General features: G+C 39.7%; 2 protein-coding genes across 6 annotated transcripts in view; both read right to left on the minus strand.

The window, feature by feature from the left end:
* Positions 1 to 6,193, minus strand: part of vps54 (VPS54 subunit of GARP complex) — a 90,995-nt gene extending 84,802 nt beyond the window's left edge. For 2 of the 3 annotated variants that reach the window (XM_072265411.1, XM_072265408.1), the window contains exon 1: positions 6,104 to 6,193. The gene's annotated coding sequence lies outside the window, so the exon portion shown is untranslated. The other variant, XM_072265409.1, reaches the window with a different exon arrangement.
* A 7,412-nt stretch (positions 6,194 to 13,605) lies between these two features.
* The window catches only part of LOC140201383 (E3 ubiquitin-protein ligase pellino homolog 1), a 47,897-nt gene continuing 42,213 nt past the window's right edge, over positions 13,606 to 19,289 (minus strand). For 2 of the 3 annotated variants that reach the window (XM_072265414.1, XM_072265416.1), the window contains exons 5-7: positions 18,184 to 18,381; positions 17,897 to 18,085; positions 14,019 to 17,451 (exon numbers count right to left, since the gene is read on the minus strand). In XM_072265414.1, the coding sequence (XP_072121515.1) occupies positions 16,888 to 17,451; positions 17,897 to 18,085; positions 18,184 to 18,381 (951 nt within the window). In that variant the 3' untranslated portion in view covers positions 14,019 to 16,887. The other variant, XM_072265417.1, reaches the window with a different exon arrangement.

Genomic DNA, 19,289 nt, shown 5'->3' on the forward strand with positions numbered 1-19,289 from the left:
GTTGCAGGGATCGATGCAGGATCCATTGTTGTTCGTCATCTATATCAATGTTCTGGATGATAATGTGGTTAACTGGATCAGCAAATTTGCAGATGACATCAAAATTGGGGCTGTAGTGGACAGTGAGGAAAGCTATCATGGCTTGCAGAGGGATCTGCATCAGGTGAGAAAATGGCAGATGAAGTTTAATGCAGACAAGTGTGAGGTGTTGCACTCTGGTAGGACCAACCAGGATAGGTCTTATACAGTGAATGGTAGGGCTTTGAGGAGTGTGGTAGGACTGATGCGCTGAGGTTGGGTGGGACTACAACCAGAGGTCATGGGTTAAGGGTGAAAGGTGAAGGGGAATATAAGGGAAATCTTCACTCTGAGGGTCCTGAGAGTGTGGAACGTGCTGCCAGCACAAGTGGTTCATGTGAGCTTGATTTCAATGTTTAAGCAAAGTTTGGATAGGTATATGAATAATTTGGGTATGGAGAGCTACAGTCCTGGTGTAGGTCAATGGGAGTAGGCAGCTTAAATGGTTTTGGTATGGACTAGATAATTGAAGGGCTGTTTCTGTGCTGTACTTTTCTATGGCTCTATATGTGGCTGGGTATCATGGACATTACTGACTGTGCAAGGAAAAACAGCATCAACTGTAACAGTGACACCACCCCCGCCCCCCCCCCCCCCCCCACCGATGCTCTAAGCAACTTTTAAGCACGCTTCAAGGCATGAAACACAATATCGGCCATGAAAGCTACAACCCTCCCAGGTGAGCAGCTACTGTCTGTAAGACATGAGTAGGAATCTGCAGAGAGTCAATACCCATAAGGCGGCTGGGCCAGAGAACGTCACAGGATGAGTACTCAAGGAACGTGCACTTTAATGAATGGCTCATTTTTATTCCACTTCCCATTCCCATTCTGATATGTCCATCCATGGTCTCCACCACTGTCAGGATAAGGATGGAGGAACAGCACCTTATATTCCATCTGGGTAACCTCCAACCTGAGGACATGAATATCAATTTCTCAAACTTCCAAAGAATACCTCCACCCCTCCCCCCTTCACCACTTCCCATCCCCTTGTCCCTCTCTCATGTTACCTCCTGGCCCAACCATTGCCTCCCTCTGGTGGTCTTCTTCCCCCGCCCCCGACCTTCTTACTTCCATGGCCTTCTGTCTCGCTCACCAATCAACTTCCTAGCTCTTTGCTTCATTCCTCCCCCTTTAAGTTTCACCTATCACCCGGTATTTCTCCTTCCCCTCCCCCCACCTTTCAAGTCTACTCCTCAGCATTTTTTCTCCAGTCCTGCCGAAGGGTTTTGGCCCAAACTGTCGACTGTACTCTTTTCCATGGATGCTGCCTGGCCTGCTGAGTCCCTCCAGCATTTTGTGTGTGTTGCTCAGATTTCCAGCATCTGCAGATTTTCTCTTGTTTGTAGCACTTATGTCTGAATGTTGTTTCGGGATTTAATTCTGGCTTTTAATACTATTCTCCAACAGGCCTTGCTGAACAAACTCTTACTCCACAGTCTAAATAGATTACTGTGCACCTAAGTGTAAGACTTCCTAACCAATAGACATCAGAGACTCAGGATGCACAATCATTCCTCCCTCCCCACCATCTTCAACATGGATGCCCCCCAGGGCTGTGTGTTGAGCCCACTGTTGTACATTCTACTCATGGATGACTGCACATGACCAAACATCCATTGCCAATGACATGACAGTGGTGGGACTCATCACCAAAGGCCCACAGAGAGTAGGTGGAAAAGCTCGAGGCCTGCTGCCAGGCAAATAACTTCTTCCTCAATGTCAACAAGACAAAGGAAATAGTGAGTGACTTCAGGAACACCTGCACCACTCACAGCCCTGTCCTTCGGCAGCACAGCAGTGGAAATCACGAGCAGTTTCAAAATTCCAGGAGTGCACATTTTGCACAATCTCTCATGATCCCAGAACATATTCTACACAACACCTCTACTTTCTCTCTGAGGAAGCTGAAGAGAGCTGGACTATGCACATCTATACTCACATAATTCTACAAATGGCAGTAGAGAGCATCCTAACAAGCTGCATCACTGCATGATACAGAAATTGCACTGCAACAGACAGGAAAGTACAACAACGGGCAGTCAAAATTGCCCAATGCATTACCAGCACCAGCATACCACCATCAAAGACGTTTATGCAGACAGCTGCCACAAAAAGGCCAGTAACATCATGAAGGATCTCACCTACCGCAAATGTCACCTGTACTCTCTTCCATAGATGCTGCCTGGCCTCTGAGTTCCTCCAGCATTCTGTGCGCATTTCTTGGATTTCCAGCATCTGCAGATTTTCACTTGTTTACCCTGCTGATGGACTGAGAGGAGGCTACTTAGCATCCACGCCAGGACCACCAGACTCAAAAATCAGGAACCTTCCTCAAGCCGGTAAGGCTGATCAACACCTCCATCCACAAAGCCACCCCACCACATCCCCAACCACCACTACTTTATCATTTCTTGTCATAGTCACCTTATGTTCAGATATCACTTGGTGGATGTACAATCAATCTGTGGATATAAGCTATCTTGTGTATTTATATTTATCCAGTTTTTTTACTATTGTGTTCTTTATCTTATTGTGTGTGTTTTTTTTGTGCTGCAATGGATCTGGAGTAACAATTACTTTGTTCTCCTTTTCACTTATGTACTGCAAATTATATTAAACAATTTTGAATCTTGACAACTGTGATCTCAGGTATGGAAACATCATCTCTGTCCCCCGACAAACCCTATAAAAATGTTGTAAGTTTCAAAAAGATAACCGCTCAACCTTCTAAGCTCTAAAAACTGATGGCCTAGTCTTATTAATATCTCCTCAAATCACCAAACAGACCATCCATCTGTTGGAAGTTTTGCTGCACTCGTGCTACTGTGAATATATACTTTTATCGTTTGGGAAATCAAAACTATACATAACATTCCAGATGTAATCTCATAAAGTGCCCTACACAATTGAAGCAAGATGTCTGTGTTCTGCAACCAAATCCTCTTGCAATAAAAACCAACATACTATTTGCTATTCCTATTGTTTGGTGTACCCTCATGTTAGCTTTCAGTGATTATGTACAGTACATGCCCTATAAACACTAACAATTTAATAATCCCCTATGTGTCCCCCCTCACAAGATACTGTCCACATTACATTTCATTTTTCAGATTGACATCTATTGATTTAATCTGTCCATAATCCATTGAATGCATTATACGGGATCATCTTATCCAGATCCTAGGTGAAGCTTCAGTTATCCCTGCTGCACCTCACTGATCATAGCTTCCCAATCTGAAAATGGTACTTTTATTCCTAATCGCTTTGACTATTAACCAATCCTCAAATGAAAAAATGATGGTGACAACTTTAGCAATTTTCTCCCTTGCTTCTTTTCACTGTCCGGATTACATTTCATCCATGCCTGAAGATCTGTTTAGTTGCTAAAAAGCAAAGTGTCTTAATACTCTCTCTTGTACTGTATTTATTCCATTGATCATTTCATTTATCTTTAAATTTCAATATTGGCATCATTCCCACTTTGTAAAGACCACCACAAAACATCCACAAAGAAGAGCTTTACCCAGATCCCCCTCCAATGAAAGAAAGCATCCTTTCCCAATGAATTCAATTTTTTCTATGCAAGTTTTTTTAACAGCCTCCAATACACCTGTACCTCTCAGTTACCAGGCAAAAGTCTGAGAGTGAAACAGGACAGAGATCCCATAGGTGTCCTCAGATCCTGTGCAGACATTTTTAACCTCTTCCTACTCCATGTGCTGATTCACACCTACAAGAAGAGAACTATCATACCGGTATCAAAGAAAAGCAGGGTATCATTTATTAAAGGCAACCACCCTGTGGCTCTGACGTCTAGCATCATGATGTGCTTCAAGAGGGTGGTCATGGCACGCATCAACTCTGATCTTCCAGATAACCTCAACCCACTGCAATTTGCCTACCACTGCAACAGATCCACTGCAGACACCATAGCCCTGGGCCTAGAATCAACTCTGGAACACCTAGGAAACAGAAGACACCCATGTTATTGACTATGGCTCCAAAACTATATTTCCCAAACTCCTACACGTAGGATTCAGCACCTCACTCCGCCACTGGATCCTTAATTTCCTGACCAACAGACCACAATCAGCAAGTATAGGTGGCAAAATCTCCACCACAATTACCCTCGGCATTGATGCCCTGCAAGGCTGGGCCCTCAGCCCCCTACTTTACTTTCTATGTACACAAAGCGTGGTCAGATACTGCTCTAACTGTATCTACAAGTTCGCAGGTGACACCAACATAATGGGCAGGATTTCAAACAATGATGAGACAGAGGATAGGAAGAAAATAAAGAGCATAGCTACATAATGTCAAGACAACAATTTCCCCCTCAAAAGTCAGTAAAACAAAAGAGCTGGTCTTTAACTTCAGGAAGTTGGGTATGCCCTGTAGGTACTGAGATTGAGATGGCACAGAGATTCAAGTTCCTTGGTATAAATATCACCAATAGTTTGTCCTGGTTCCGCAACTTAAATTCCACCATCAAGGATATCAACATTTCTATTTCCTTAGAGGGCTAAGGAAATTTGGCATGACCTGTTAACCTTCACCAATCTTTACAGATGCACCATAAAAAGTGTTTTATCTGGTTGATTTACAGCTTGGTATGGCAAATGCTCTGCCTGAGACCACAAGAAATTGCAGAGTTGTGGACACAGCCCAGTCTATCACAAAAACTAGTCTCCCCTTCATTGACTCTGTCTGCACTTCCTAATACCTTGGAAAAATCAGCCAGCATACTCAAAGACACCCACCCTGTATTCTGACATTCTCTCTTCTACCTCCTTCCATCAGGCAGAAGATACAAAAGCTTGAAATTGCACCACAAACTCAGGGATAAGTTCTATTCTGCTGTTGAAAGGACCTCTTGAACAATGAAGATGAACACTTGATCTCTTAGTCCGCCTTGTCATGGGCCGTGCACCTTATTTGTTGAGCTAGACTGCACTCTCTCTATAACCATAACACTATATTTTGCATTCTGTTTGTACTTCTGTTTGGAATTATCTGTATGCATGGCACACAATTTTTTTTTACTGTATCTCAATACGTGTGACAATAATAAATCTTCTGCCTCCAGAGTAGGAATTCTGAACTGGGTATTTGTGGGGAGCATGCCTTCCCACAAGAAATCTTGAACTAGGGTCACATTCTCAAAGGGCTAAGCCATTTCAAAGTGAGAGGATGCAAAATCTCTTAACTTAGTGAGATAGAATCTTCTTGGAATTCTCTACCCTAAAGTACAATGCAGGTCAACCACTAATTGCATTCAAAACATAAATCAATGAATATCTGAATATTAAAATATCTGGATATCAAGAAAATGGGGATCTATAAGAAAAATGGACCTATATCTATCGCTTCCAATTTCTCATGTTCATCGGTAAAACATGTGAAATTAATATACATAATATTAATTATATTCCAAATGAGCAAAATTACACATTGACAGTGGCACTTCATACAAACCCTTTATTTCCAAACCACTTAATTAAAAGTAGTTTAGTCAACAAACATCTGTTATGATGGGGCAGCGGTAGAAATAGGGCTGGACGTTAACGTGAAATGAAATCTAAATCAATCAGGGTCAACAAAATAGAACATTAAACTTGCCAAATAATAATTACTTTTGCGAAGCAGGAAGCAGACGGGCACAAACTATCGAAACCCTGTTTCAGAGCTGTTATCTCCAGCAGTTTCAGTTCCAGCATCTCAAAACGTTCAGCGTTCGCACTTTGCTGTTTACAAGAGTTGACCAATGAAACGATACACCACATGAAAGTTTAACGCTGATCACCCCGTCAGCAATGACATTGCTCCGAGATCGCATAACAACAGTCCCGAGGCCTAGTCGGAGTTTAGGCCCTGCCCCCGTCGCACCGACTGCCGCCACCAGTGCCCATGGATCTGACCTACACCTGAGCCATTGCCCTCAGCCGGCCTCCTCCTCGGCTGTCAACCCCCATCCACGCCGCTCCCTCCGTGCCCGCGCATGATGAAACCGAATGGTCTACCTGCTCCGCCTGCCACTGCACTCCCAATACTGCCACCCGGAGCCGGAGCCGGAGTCATACCAAGCGCCGGCCCAGTCCGGCATGCACCGCACCGCACCGCACAGGAGGAGGAGGAGGGGGCGGGTCGGGAACTGTCACATGACATCGTCCCGGCGACCGAGCCAGTTGAAGGGTTGGTGGCCGGTTCGAGACTAATATCAGGATCAACTTTGTTATCACTGACATGCAGCGTGAGATTTGTTGTGTTGTGAAAGCATTACGGTGCAAGATATTAAAATTACCATAAATTACAGAAAACGAATTGTGTGAAACTTGAATAATGCGTGCATGGACCGTTGAGAAATTTGATGGCGGAGGGAAAGAAGCTGTTCCTATATCCGTGAGTGTGTTCCAGCAAGCTCCTTTCCTCCCTGAGGGTAAAACGCGAAGAGGACGTCTCGGATTGTGAGGATCTTTCATGAGCGATGACACCTTTTGAAGATGTTCTCGATAGTGAGAGGGTTGTGTTCGAGATTAAGTTGATTACATCCCTCTGCAACCTCTTGCGATCCTGTGCATTGGAGGTTGTAACCAGAAAGAATGTACTCCATGTTGTCTGACCGATTCCTTTTAAAGCCACAGCATTGCATACAGCATATTCTAGTCCTCTCAAAATGAACGCTAACATCGAATTTGCCTTTCTTTAGGGAATCCCCTCAAATCCCTTTGCACCTCTGATTTCTGAATTTATTCCGTTTAGAAGAATAGCCTAGCCTTAATTTCTGCTAGCAAAGTACATGACCATACACTTCTCTACATTCTATTCCATCTGCCACTTTTTTCCCCCCATTCTTGCAATCCGTCCTGACAAGGTAGAGACGCTACTGTGTCTTCTTCATGACTACAACAAGGTATTGGGCACAGGGTAAATCCTCAGAGATGTGGACACCTAGGAACTTTTAACTGCTCCTTCACCAACAGTTGCTTGTACCTGGAAGCTGCATACAAAAATAGGTTGATGAATCACGAAAGCAATGATATGAGCCAATAAACCAATAAAAGAGCATTGTTTCATTTTGAAAGGAATATTAAAAAAGGATATTTTATTCTTGTACAACAAACATATAGTTAGAATCCTAATTGTAGAATAATGAGGCCATTTGGCCTATTGTGTTTATGCCAGTTGCAATTGGGCTGCTGGAGTTCAGTCACAACTAAACAATGGCATCCAGTTCTAGCAACTACACTTTAGGAGAGATGATAAATCAAAGCCGGTCAGTTTCCTTAATATCTATGAGATTTTTGATCTTTGAGAATCGAGGAACAGGTATAGGCCTCTTCGCTTCTCAGACCTTAAGCTTGCTCAACCATTTAATAAGATTATAGCTGATCTGATTGTAACTTCGTTTCTGAACTACATCCAGCAATATTTCATCTCCTTGCTGATTAATTAACCAACCACCTCTGCCTTAAAAATCAAAGAAACTGATTCCACTCATGGTTCGGAAAGAGATTGCCAGAAAAAATTACCTCATCAACACTTAAGAAGCATCTGACTTGAATCACCAAGGCATAATAGGTTACAGAAGAACTTGCAATTAGTGCAATGCTATTACAGTGCTAGTTGTCTGTAAGGAGTTTGTACATTCTCCCTGTGACAGTGTGGGTTTCCTCCAGGTACTCTTGTTTCCTCCCACATTCCAAAGATTTAATTTGATGCAAATGACACATTTCACTTTATGTTTCAATGTACATATGACAAATAAAGCTGATCTCAGAAAATGGTATTAGTACAGATATAGATGGTTGGCATGGATGTGGTGGGCAGTACTGTGCTGTATAATATATCTACTTGGAAATCTACTTTATTTTTTTTAAGAGACGCCCTTGTTCTAGTTTCTCCCAAAAGAGAAGCACCCTCAGAATGTTATACTTTTCAATCAAGTCACCTCTAAATCTTTTATACATCAGTTTACAGAACATTAGCTCCAGCTAGTACAATCCTTCCTCATAATCTTATATGAACTGTTTCCAATACATTAATAATGAAAGTAAAGAGACTAATACTCTGCCCATTATTCCAGATGTGGCCATTACAAATGCCCTAATTAACTGGAGCAGAACCCTCTGACTTTTGCATTGTCTTAATTACACACAGCAGCTGGTCCTTCATTGCCCTCATGAGCTCTAAATTCCAAAAGCCATGATACTTAATTTCTTCTCATGAGTCCTAAATGATCAAATTTGCTCTAAGATTATGACCCATGGCTTTTAACATTCTGAACAGCAGAACCATCAACCTAACATCTACACTACCAAGTCTTACAGAAGTTTTATTTATGTTTCAATGAGCATATGCTGTACTTCGTTCCCCAAAATCTGTAGATGCTATCTGTTTAACTTCCGTTCATGGCAACACCATTTTGGTGAACCTGTAACCTCCACTCCTTTGCAACTTACTTTGCAAATATACCTTCTGCTTTGAAACCATAAGACATAGGAGCAGAATTAGGCCATCTGGCCCATCGAGTCTGCTCCACCATTCAATCATGGCTGATCCTTCTTTTTCCTCTCCTCCTCATCCCCAGTTCCCAGCCTTCTCCCCGTAACCATTGATGCTATGTCCAGTCAAGAACCTATCAATCTCTGCCTTAAATACACCCAACCACCTGGTCTCCACTGCTGCATTTGGCAACAAATTCCACAAATTCACCAGCCTTTGGCTATTAAAAAAAAGGGTGCATGAAACAAAGCTTATGTATGATATTCCAGGTGATTTTTTATCAGGACCCTATAATTGGAGCAAGATAACTTTTTCACACAAATTATCATGTAATAAGGACCAATATACCTTTCACTTCATAAGTTGCTTGCTTGCCTGCATGTTATCTTTCACCAATTTTTTTTTGCTGGAATCTGTCACAAGGAATTGATAACAAGACTTTCAACTGAGATCCTTCTCAAAAATTCAACATTTTAAAAAAAACTGAGCTTTTTCTATCTAAGTGGGTGATCTCATTTTTTTCCCTATCTGTCATGTCCTTACGCATCTTCATAACCTGTTTATATCCTCCACAAGTGTTTCTGCAGCCTCCTTAGAATCTACTCACCAATGAACTTTGCAGCATCTCACTAGCCACAATTACCCAACATGGAAATGGTTCACTGATCCCCTTCTGGCCTCCTTGAGCCAACAAGTCTTAAAACCATGTCCACAACAATATCAACTCCAATTATATTCATTAGTCAAGTCGTCACTTTTTATTGTCATTTCGACCATAACTGCTGGTACAGTACGCAGTTAAAACAAGACTTTTTCAGGATCATGGTGCTACATGAACAATACAAAAACTACACTGAATCACTTGTGTGCACTATTTCCAAGACCATCTGCAAATCCAAATATACCTATTTAGTTACACCCTCAAAATACCCTGTAATGTTTTGGCAAATATTTCATGAATGCCTGTTGAATTTGTCCAATTCAACTGTTATTTTCTTTGTACCTATTTTTCCCACAATACCCTAAATAGATTTTCTCCATTCCTGATGTCAGGGCAACTGGTCTACAATACCCTGTTTACTATCTCCTTTCTTACTTAGGGCTACATTTACTACTTCATAATCTGTGGGGAAACATTAGCATGAATGGGTAAGAACCATCTCCACAACCACCTTCATTAAAACCCTTGAATGCACTTCACAATGTGCTGGATTTTTATTACCTTGCAATAGCATTAACTTCTTCAATACTTAACTTACTAATGTTATTTTCTTTGAGCTTCATATCTACTCACAAAATATCTGATCAATTTCTCTGCCGCTTGCTTATTCCCCAGGATAATTTCTCCTGTCTTTAATTTTTCTCCCTAAACTGTTTCCCCTTCCTTGTCAATTCTTTGATCTTCTGTTGAATTCTACTATTTTCCCAAACACATTCACTTGGTCCAGTTCCGACACACCTCTCTCCCTTTCTTGATCTGTCTCCATCTCTGGAGACAGTGTTTACTTATTTTTTAATTATATAGACCTGCTATCTTGACTGTACCTCTTCCTGCCCGGTCTCCTGTAAAAATGCCATTCCCTTTTCAGTTCTTTCATCTCTGCCACATCTGTTCCCGGGATGAGGATTTCTTTTCCAGGACATCAGAAGTCTTCTTGGAAGAACAGGATTTCCATTCCTCTACTTTTGATGCTCCCTCACCCCACTCGCATCTTCTCCATTTCCCAGACACCATCTTGCCACCACCTTAACAGGGATAGAGTTCCTATTGTCCTCACCTACCATCCCATGAGCCTCATCATCCAACACATCATTCTCCACAATTTCCATCATCTTCAATGGGAACCTACCACCAAGTACATCCTTACTCCCCACCCCCCACTCTCCCCAGGGACCTGTGTCCCTTCCCACTAATCTCTACACCTGAACATTTGCATCCTCCCTCACTCTACTCAGGGCCCCAAACAGTCCTTCCAGGTGAGGCAACACTTCATCTGTGAATCTGTTGTGATCATCTACTACCAATGTAATCTCCTCTACAATGGTGACACGAGTCATAGATTGAGGGACCACTTTGTTGAGCACCCTTCACTCCATCTGTAAAAAGCAGGATTTCCCAGTGGCCAACTATTTCAATTCCAATCTCTATTCCCATTCTGACATGTTGGCCCATGGCCTCCTCTTCTGCCATGATAAAGCCAATCTCAGGTTGGAGGAACAACACCTCGTATTTCATCCAGGAAGCCTCCAACCTGATAGCATGAACATTTGCAATCTGGGCTATTATATGAACTATCAGTCATCATCTTTCAATCAGGTTGTTGAATGACTATGATTGGATAATTTAGATGATGCTATGATGGGACTCTTTAAGATGTTGCAAGCTAGCTAATAAGGAATTAACACTTGCTCAGGAGCCAGTCAATGACTTGTGTGGAACAAAGTAGTTACTGAGAAATTATATGAAAACCCTCAAACTAACCACAGCTATTTCAACTCACTACCCATCACACAAACAAATTAACCATTAACCAACTATTCCTATTGAGCTGCATTGTTAGTTCTTCACGATTCACACAAGGGCCTAACTCCCTACACTTGCAGACAGTAATCAAATTCCAACACTGTCTTGATTTAACATCTATGGGAAAGGCTTAGAAGGCTCGGCTGAGCAAGCTAGGGCTTTTCTCGTGAGCAAAGGAAGATGAGAGGTAATTTGACATACCTACAAGACAATAAGAGACATTGATTAATTACCAGAGACTTTTTCACCAGGGTGGAAATGGCTAATAACAGGAGGCAAAATTTTAAGGTGATTGGAGGAAAAGTATAGGATGTGGAATGTCAGAGGTCAGCTTCTTACAGAGTGGTGGGTGCATGGAACACACAGGTGGTAGAAGCAGACAGATTAGGGACATTAAGAAACACTTAAGTTAGGCACATGAATGATAAAAAAAAATGATGGGCTGTATAGGAGTGAAGGGTTAGGTTGAAAGGTCAGCCCAACATCATGGACTGAAGGCCTGTATGTACGGTGCTGCAGTGTTCTATGTTCTAAGTGTTTGCACCTTCCAGTGAATCTCCTTATCTCACTCTGTGCAGCATATGAAATCATTTTTAATAAGGAAAACTAATTGGTTATGCAAGTCATGGTCACCAAAGATAGAGAAATACTGACTCACCTGCAAAGACTTGATATCATTAAAAAATATTATCCACCTTGAAATACATCAGTTAAATGAAGTGCCTTGTGTCTCAAACCGAGAAGGAAATAGCTCTCACAAATTAACAGACATGGATTATGCTAATGCATCTCAATTTCAATGGAACATTTACTGTAAACTTCACAACTATTTTCATATGCTTGCTAGTGATTTAAAAGCTCTTCTACTTTACTAGGGTAACTGTAAAATGTGCTTTTGTAATTTTTCTTGTATGTTACACTGCACTGATGTCACACGCAGTTCCCTGCTCATTAATGGACTATTATTGCTAAATGTGATCCCAAGCCCATACTGTAGAATAGGTCAACTCACTCAGTTCTTAAGGGTAAAGATTTCCAATGCAATTTAGATACAAGCTCTTTACATATCATTGCAAATATGGCCACTCTATACTTTATACTGAGTTAGAAATGTATAAAAGATGAACATTCGAACACAATTGAAACAGGAGTTTGAAAATATTGGTTTTGCTCATCAAGAAATTGCAGAGGAATTGAGATAAGTACAAAAAGGACTGCACGATGCTGTAGTGATTAGCACAATGCTTTACAATACCAGTGACCTAGGTTCAATTGCCACCCGTCTGTAAGGAGTTCATATATTTGTCCCATGACTACGTGAGTTTCCTCTGGGTGCTCTGGTAAGTTGTCCTGTGATTAGGCGAGGGTTCCATTGGGGTTTGCTGGGCGGTGCGGTGCAAAGGGCCATTAGGGTCTACTCTGCGCAGTATCTCAACATACAAACAAAACATGCGTGTTCACACGAGTTTGACAGTATCCTGCTTGTAACATTTAAATAGCACAAATAAAGTCTGGCTATCATTTTAACCAATTCATGTAATTTAATTTATTCCCTTTTCTCTCATGCACTGCTTGTTGAAAAATTCAAATATTTATCCCCTCCTCCAGAGCCAGCAACAACTATTCAAGGTGTATAATTTTTTTTTAAAATCCCCACTCATCTTTCTGCAGATTTTAATTTCCTCTGTTGACCTCCATAGTCATCTCTTTCTGTGACATGATCCTCAATTTACAAGATGTTCATCAAACCATCAGTACAATAAGTGTAGCATTTATTTTTAATCAATTGGTCATGCCTTATGTTTTATTCACACATTTGGAAATGTAGATTTGTTCAAATGCTGTCTTTTGAAATGATGAATTTCAGCTCAACTCTGCTATAACCTCAAAATAACCAACATTAGGTCAAATATAATTTTATGAAGTTTTTGAAAACTCAAGTTTCTTTCTCAACTTATTTGAAAACAATCTCCAGTAAAATGCCAATGGTAGGATTAGAATACTTAAAATGCAAAAAAAAATCCCTAAACTTCACATTAGTGCATGTTTTGAATAGCTGAGTTATAACACTTTCCACTTTAATTAAATAAAAAAATCCTGGGTCTTAGTGTACAGAGTTGGGTTTGGAGATTTCATAACTATACACAGTCTAAAAGCTTTATGCTATTGTAAGGTTTCTTTTCGATTTACAAAAAAATTTGACTTTCTATGTAACATAACATTTTATGGAAACTTCCAATTCCACCCAAAATCTTTAAAAAAAAACATAACAGAGGGCAAAACCGGAATGTGAAGCCTCTTTATTTTTGGCATAACATCCTTACAGAAGTCAGGCCTGATGTATTTTGGTAGAATGTCAACGGTGCTTTGAATCTTTTAGAGACTGAATATTGTCTGAATCTTTGACTGAATAGGATACTCAAGCAAGATTACAATAGAACCCGATGAGACAGGTCCCTTGGCTAGCAGAGATAGCTGTGGCAATAATGACATCAATTAAACCATAAACATTCATTTTAATAAAAAAATCTTACACACAATACAGGTGTATTCCTCCTTGTGTCTACAGAAACAGACCAATAACCAAGGAAACCACATACAGCACAAAACATCCATTTGAAGTTTGGAATTTCAGGCAAGAACTAGCCATCTTCAAACAGGATCTCCACGTTTCTTCAGCAGTTCTTTGAGTGACTATAGAGAACATTAACTTGAGGAACATCAGACAAGTTTCTGCTCTCCAACCAATTGGAATTGCTTTCCTCTGGTGACTTGGAGCTGCTTTTCTTGATATCAGATGGACAGCTAGTGTCTTGTCTAGGTGTTGCTTTTCATCTATGATAATGATATCTAGCATGCCCAACTTCATTGGACTGATTTATCGGATAAACAATTTGCAGAAACTGAAAAACACCAGATTTTACCAATATAGCAAAAAAATTCAAGGAACACAAGCAGAGACATTGAAAAGCACTTTTAAGATCATACATTCCAACAGCAGTGTATCTTAGCTTTAACCTAATCTTAATAAATAAGTCTATTCAATGATATTGCATTAAATGATTTGTAAAATTTTTGCTTTGCTCAGAGTGGAGGGTAGTAATCGAAAGAATGAACTGGGTGTTCAAAGAGATCAGATTCACAATTTTAGGCAAAATATTTGGAAAAGCTATCAAATGGTACATTAGTTTTAAGTTGTGTACCAACTTCAAGGAAATGCATGTAAATTTCTGTCTCCAATCAAAGCACATGAAGTTGTGTGTAATAATAGGGAAGTGAAAATGATTCTGCTGAATAAAATAAAAATGATCAAAACCACAGATATTGGCTAAATGCAAGTTCCATATCTGGTGATCTGACACTTGCCAACTTATTTGTAATGTCACTCCAGAATACCTTGCAAAATATTCATTCGTCATTACCACCAATCTCATGGATAGCTATGAAAATCAATGGCAAATAATATCCCAAAATTTTATCTCAGCAATCACTTAACACTAAGAAATCTAACATTTGAACTCAGTGCCATTTTCATTCTTGTTTGAACAATGTACAAAGTTAAAGAGTTAGGTATAAAGTTGAGAATGCTTTGTTTGTTCAAAGTCAGTGGAAACTACCACCACGTAAACTTGGATGACAAAATGATATTTATCAGCATAAAATTCTTTATCATCTGCACCCCTGTAGCCCATCCTACACAAGATTCCACTACATTTGTTGACAGCTGCCTACAAAGTATCTCCACTGTATTGGGATAACCTCCTTGCCTCCAAATCATGATGGTCATGTACCATGGCTTCAATTTAGCAGCCAAAACACAAGGGTAAGATTTGATATTAGTTACCTGGCTCCAAAGATTAATGTTTTCTATTGCATTCTCACAGAACCATGTATTTGTACCAAACTAAATTGCGACAAACTTCAAGGTTCGCTTAAGCACCATGGAACAATTGGAAAGCTAATTTTTACTCTCAAGGAAGCCATTCAGACAGATCCTGTGGTTTAATTAATTCTAAATACAAAATAACTCTGCTTTGCAGATTATTGATGGACTTCAAGATAGCAGGAGCAGTCAAAAGTAGAGCCAAATCCAACAGTTTTATTTTCCAACGGAACAAATAAACACGATTGTAATTGTATTTTTTAAATTCATTTTACAAAACAAAAAATAATCACCATTCTAGTATCTGCTCAAACAGAATTTATGAAATGGCAATAAATCACTGTTTTAAATCCTGAGTTTAATGCACTGTCAGTAATACAGTCAGAGCCATGAATGTTGGAATACCAGCACACTGAGGCCATATTTAGTTACCTTTTTTTTGCCCTTGAAGCATTTGGAGATGCATGAAGTAGATGTCAAAATGAAAAAAAATTAAAAATCAGATCAGATTTGACACAGTTTACTTCCTCACTCAGCAATCTCTCTATTATGAAAGTATTTAGTTTTTTAATACCAATATCCAATTTGTTTTCTAGATTCTTTCATAATAAAATAGTTCAAGATTATATACAATAAACTGAATTAAAAGGGACAAGTGATCATTGCTCAGGGTACAATTCAGATTACCAAAATCAAAGAGCAGTTTGAACATTGCTATCTAATATTACTTCACAAAAAAATCAAGACATAATAGGCTTAAGGTTAGCATTCCACATATGCTAAGAAACCCCTACAAACTTCTAAAGCTACATACATTACAGGCAATAATTTAGTACAAAAGGTCCTACAGAACTTAAGCTGCTATACAGCAAAATAAGCCAGCTTTACACATCCTCAATTACCGGAGCTAAACAAGAGTTTAGCAGGTGAACTTGTGTAAACAATTAAATATATTCAAGATGGTGTCATTTTCTTAAACAGTGATGCACCTCATCACGTTAGTAGCACACCAGAAAGTATTTTGGCAGAAGGGCTTCCCTGTTACAAAATGTTCAATGTAGTTAAGATGCAAAGAACTACTCTTATGCTGTGAAACTGAAGTGGTATATTGTTTTGTAACAAAGAAATACAAAATATTTAATGTACCCAATTTATATCTTTTCTTACTTTGAGCCTATTGACATTTAGCAAAAATACACAAGGATCTGAGTGAAACTAAATTTTCTACAAGCTCATTTATACTCAATGATCAAATCCTTCTGACCTTACTTGCAATTGAAACCTGTCAACGCTCTTTAGAAATAGTTATTCTATGGGAGACAAACTACTCACTCCTTCATACAGGGCCAGAAGCAGCACTGCAAGACAATTTCAATGATTGAGGACAGTACCATAATAAATGACAATCTTAAAAGTTCAAAGCTTTCTGCAAATAGTGTTGAAACAAATTAATTACACAGAATCAAAAAATCCTTTTTGTAGTAATAGTAGCAGTAGGTTGAGTTGTATTGGATCTATTCACTCCTTTACAAACTAAGATTAATCATCTGAAATTGTTTTACATTTCTAACTACAAGAGTTAAATTTTGTACCTGGTATCTGTCAATAGGTCCAAAATAAGACGTGTTTTTTTTAAACTATTTGGGCAAGAAAGTTTTGTATTTCAAAATACCTGCTTTTAACAAATGCAAAACTTATCAAAACTCTGTCTCAGAGGCAAAAATCACAAAAAAATTAGGTTACTTTCCTCAAAGGACTACATAATTCAGGTTATGTCCCAGAACAGACAAATCCAAAACCCATGGAATTCAATATAGAAAACTAGCTTATAATTCTGAAAGTTATCAAATGTCTTTCTGTTATCAGTTTACCCACCAGTTAATAAAATCACGTCCTTAATCAAGAGGTCCCTGGAAAATAAGTCGAACATATCCTTGTTCCCCTGTGAGCTGAGTAGAGCAGAAAGGACAGGCGGCATGGAAAGTGTGAGTGCCATGAGGAAGGGGAATTTGGGACCAGTAAGTGGTAGTCTTTTCTGAGCACACATGTCCACAAGGGCTGAACGCATGGGTTGGAGGTCCTGCATCAACATAAAATCCAGCCTCACTCCCTAACCAGAGAGGAACGTACGGGCCTAGCGATCGACACATGGGGCATTCTCTTTCTTTTCCATCCCTTTCATCCTTGTTTCCCCAGTTGTGATAACCATGCACATGTCCACAATTGAGATATACCCACGGTTGCTTCTCATCGACATCTTTCCTTTTCATACTGGGGAATGCAAGAGTGTTAAATCCAACTGGGCATTGTGGTCTGGCTGCATTTATCTCCTGGCGAAGGGCCTCCAGGTGCTTCACCGTAGGAGTATGTGCAAGTCCTTCAGCTGTGCGCCAAAGCAATGTTGCTCCACAGAGATCTATTAAAGAACCATCCTGCAAAACGTTGGTTTCATTTTCAACCTAAGAGGCAAATGAAATCAAAAGTGTATGAATTATGTTAAATTACTTTTGCTCATGACAAAACTGCATATTTGTAACTTTGTGGAAAGTCCAAAATTAAAGACAGGATAAAAATATTAACTGAATCTGAATAGCTTCAACATAATATACAAACAAGTTCAGGTACTAATGGCATTCAAATGAATGGACCTGGATTTGACAAAATAAATCTCAAATGTATTTGTTGGTAGGTGATGTGAGGGACAGGGAATTTGGGATGAGAGTGGAAGAAAAATGGATATTAAACAACATATCCGGGGTCTTCCCCAACTGTTTCAGACAAAGGGCTTACAGGTCAGTTCGCACAAATCAGCAAAGTTTATGGTAGGCTTCCCTACCACAACCATTCTATAACAAAAAAGGACACAAGAAATACTTTATAATGTGACAATTCCTTGGAACGTACCATTCTTCCTCGTTGCTGTGCTGATCTTGTTTCTCTCAAAGTAAAGACATTGCCACAAACCGATATCTCTCTCCAGACCCCTGGTTTGGAATCTTCGGTAAATCCAAGCCGCGGATGCATCACAAGTACACCATTTGTTGTTAGACCATCCATCTGAGCATCAGAAGTTTTCCATTTAGCTGCCTTCTCCTGAAAGGAGGCAAGAAAATAATTACTGTGCATATTGAAGCCATACAAGTTTGAATCTAAAGATTGTAGTGAACAGCTTAATTTCCATTTGGACTTACCCCAAGGAATATATTCTTAAATGAGTCAAATCCAGCTGCAAATATCCTAGCAGTGTAGGGAAGATTCCTTTCACATATAATGCGACATGCAAATCTGGATATGGTGCTTTGAGCAGACTGAGTATCAGCATTACTTTGACTTCCTGGTACAGTGTCTGTCACCACAAAATCAATTGGACTCTCAGTTGATCGGCCAATCTAAAAGGAAAACAACAAATAAAAATCTACTGTTACAAGTGATTCCCCCTCTCCACACACATTATCAAAGTCTAATATTTGCAAGGTTCCCAAGATTAGTTGTTGAAATCACTGATTAATCAGCAAAGCCAATAGACTAACTCTAGGCAATTGATGTGTAAAGATGAAATGCTGAAACTCAAGCTCTGAGTGATCAGTGCTCCTTAATCATTTGACTCAATATCAGCTGGACCAAGGAGCAGATTATTGACCAGGAGGAGGAAGCCAGAGGTCCATGAACCAGTTCTTATTTTGGGGAGGGGGGGGGGTGGGGAGAATTAGAGGTGGAGAGGTTTAGCAACTTTAAATTCTTTGGTGTTATCATTTCAGAGGATCTGTCCTGAGCCTAACACAGAAGTTCAATTATGAAGAAACACAGCAGTGCCTCTGCTTCCTTAGAAGTTTGCGAAGATTCAGCATGATATCTAAACCTTTAACAAACTTCTCTGGATGTATGATACAGAGTATATTGACTGGTTGCATCATGGCCTAGTACAGAAACACCACTGCCCGAGACCAGTGGGGATCACTTCTCACGCCCATCACTGAAACAAACTCACTCACACTCAGAACTTTGAAATAACTGTTACTCTGGATCTGATGCAGCACAAAAATTAAAGTACATAATATTAATTTTGAAAAAATAACAAAATAAAAGTACATAAGAGCTTATATACAGTGGTCTGCAAAAGTTTGGGCACCCCGGTCAAGATTTCTGTTACTGTGAATAGCTAAGTAAAAGATGAACTGATTTCCAAAAGGGCATAAAGTTAAAGATGACACTTTTCTTTAATATTTTAAACAGATTTTTTTTAAAATTTCCATCTTTTAGTTTCGAAACAATAAAAAAAAGAGGCCCGAAGCAAAAG

The sequence above is a fragment of the Mobula birostris genome, chromosome 8, assembly GCF_030028105.1.
Source record: "Mobula birostris isolate sMobBir1 chromosome 8, sMobBir1.hap1, whole genome shotgun sequence".
Lineage (NCBI taxonomy): Eukaryota > Metazoa > Chordata > Chondrichthyes > Myliobatiformes > Myliobatidae > Mobula > Mobula birostris.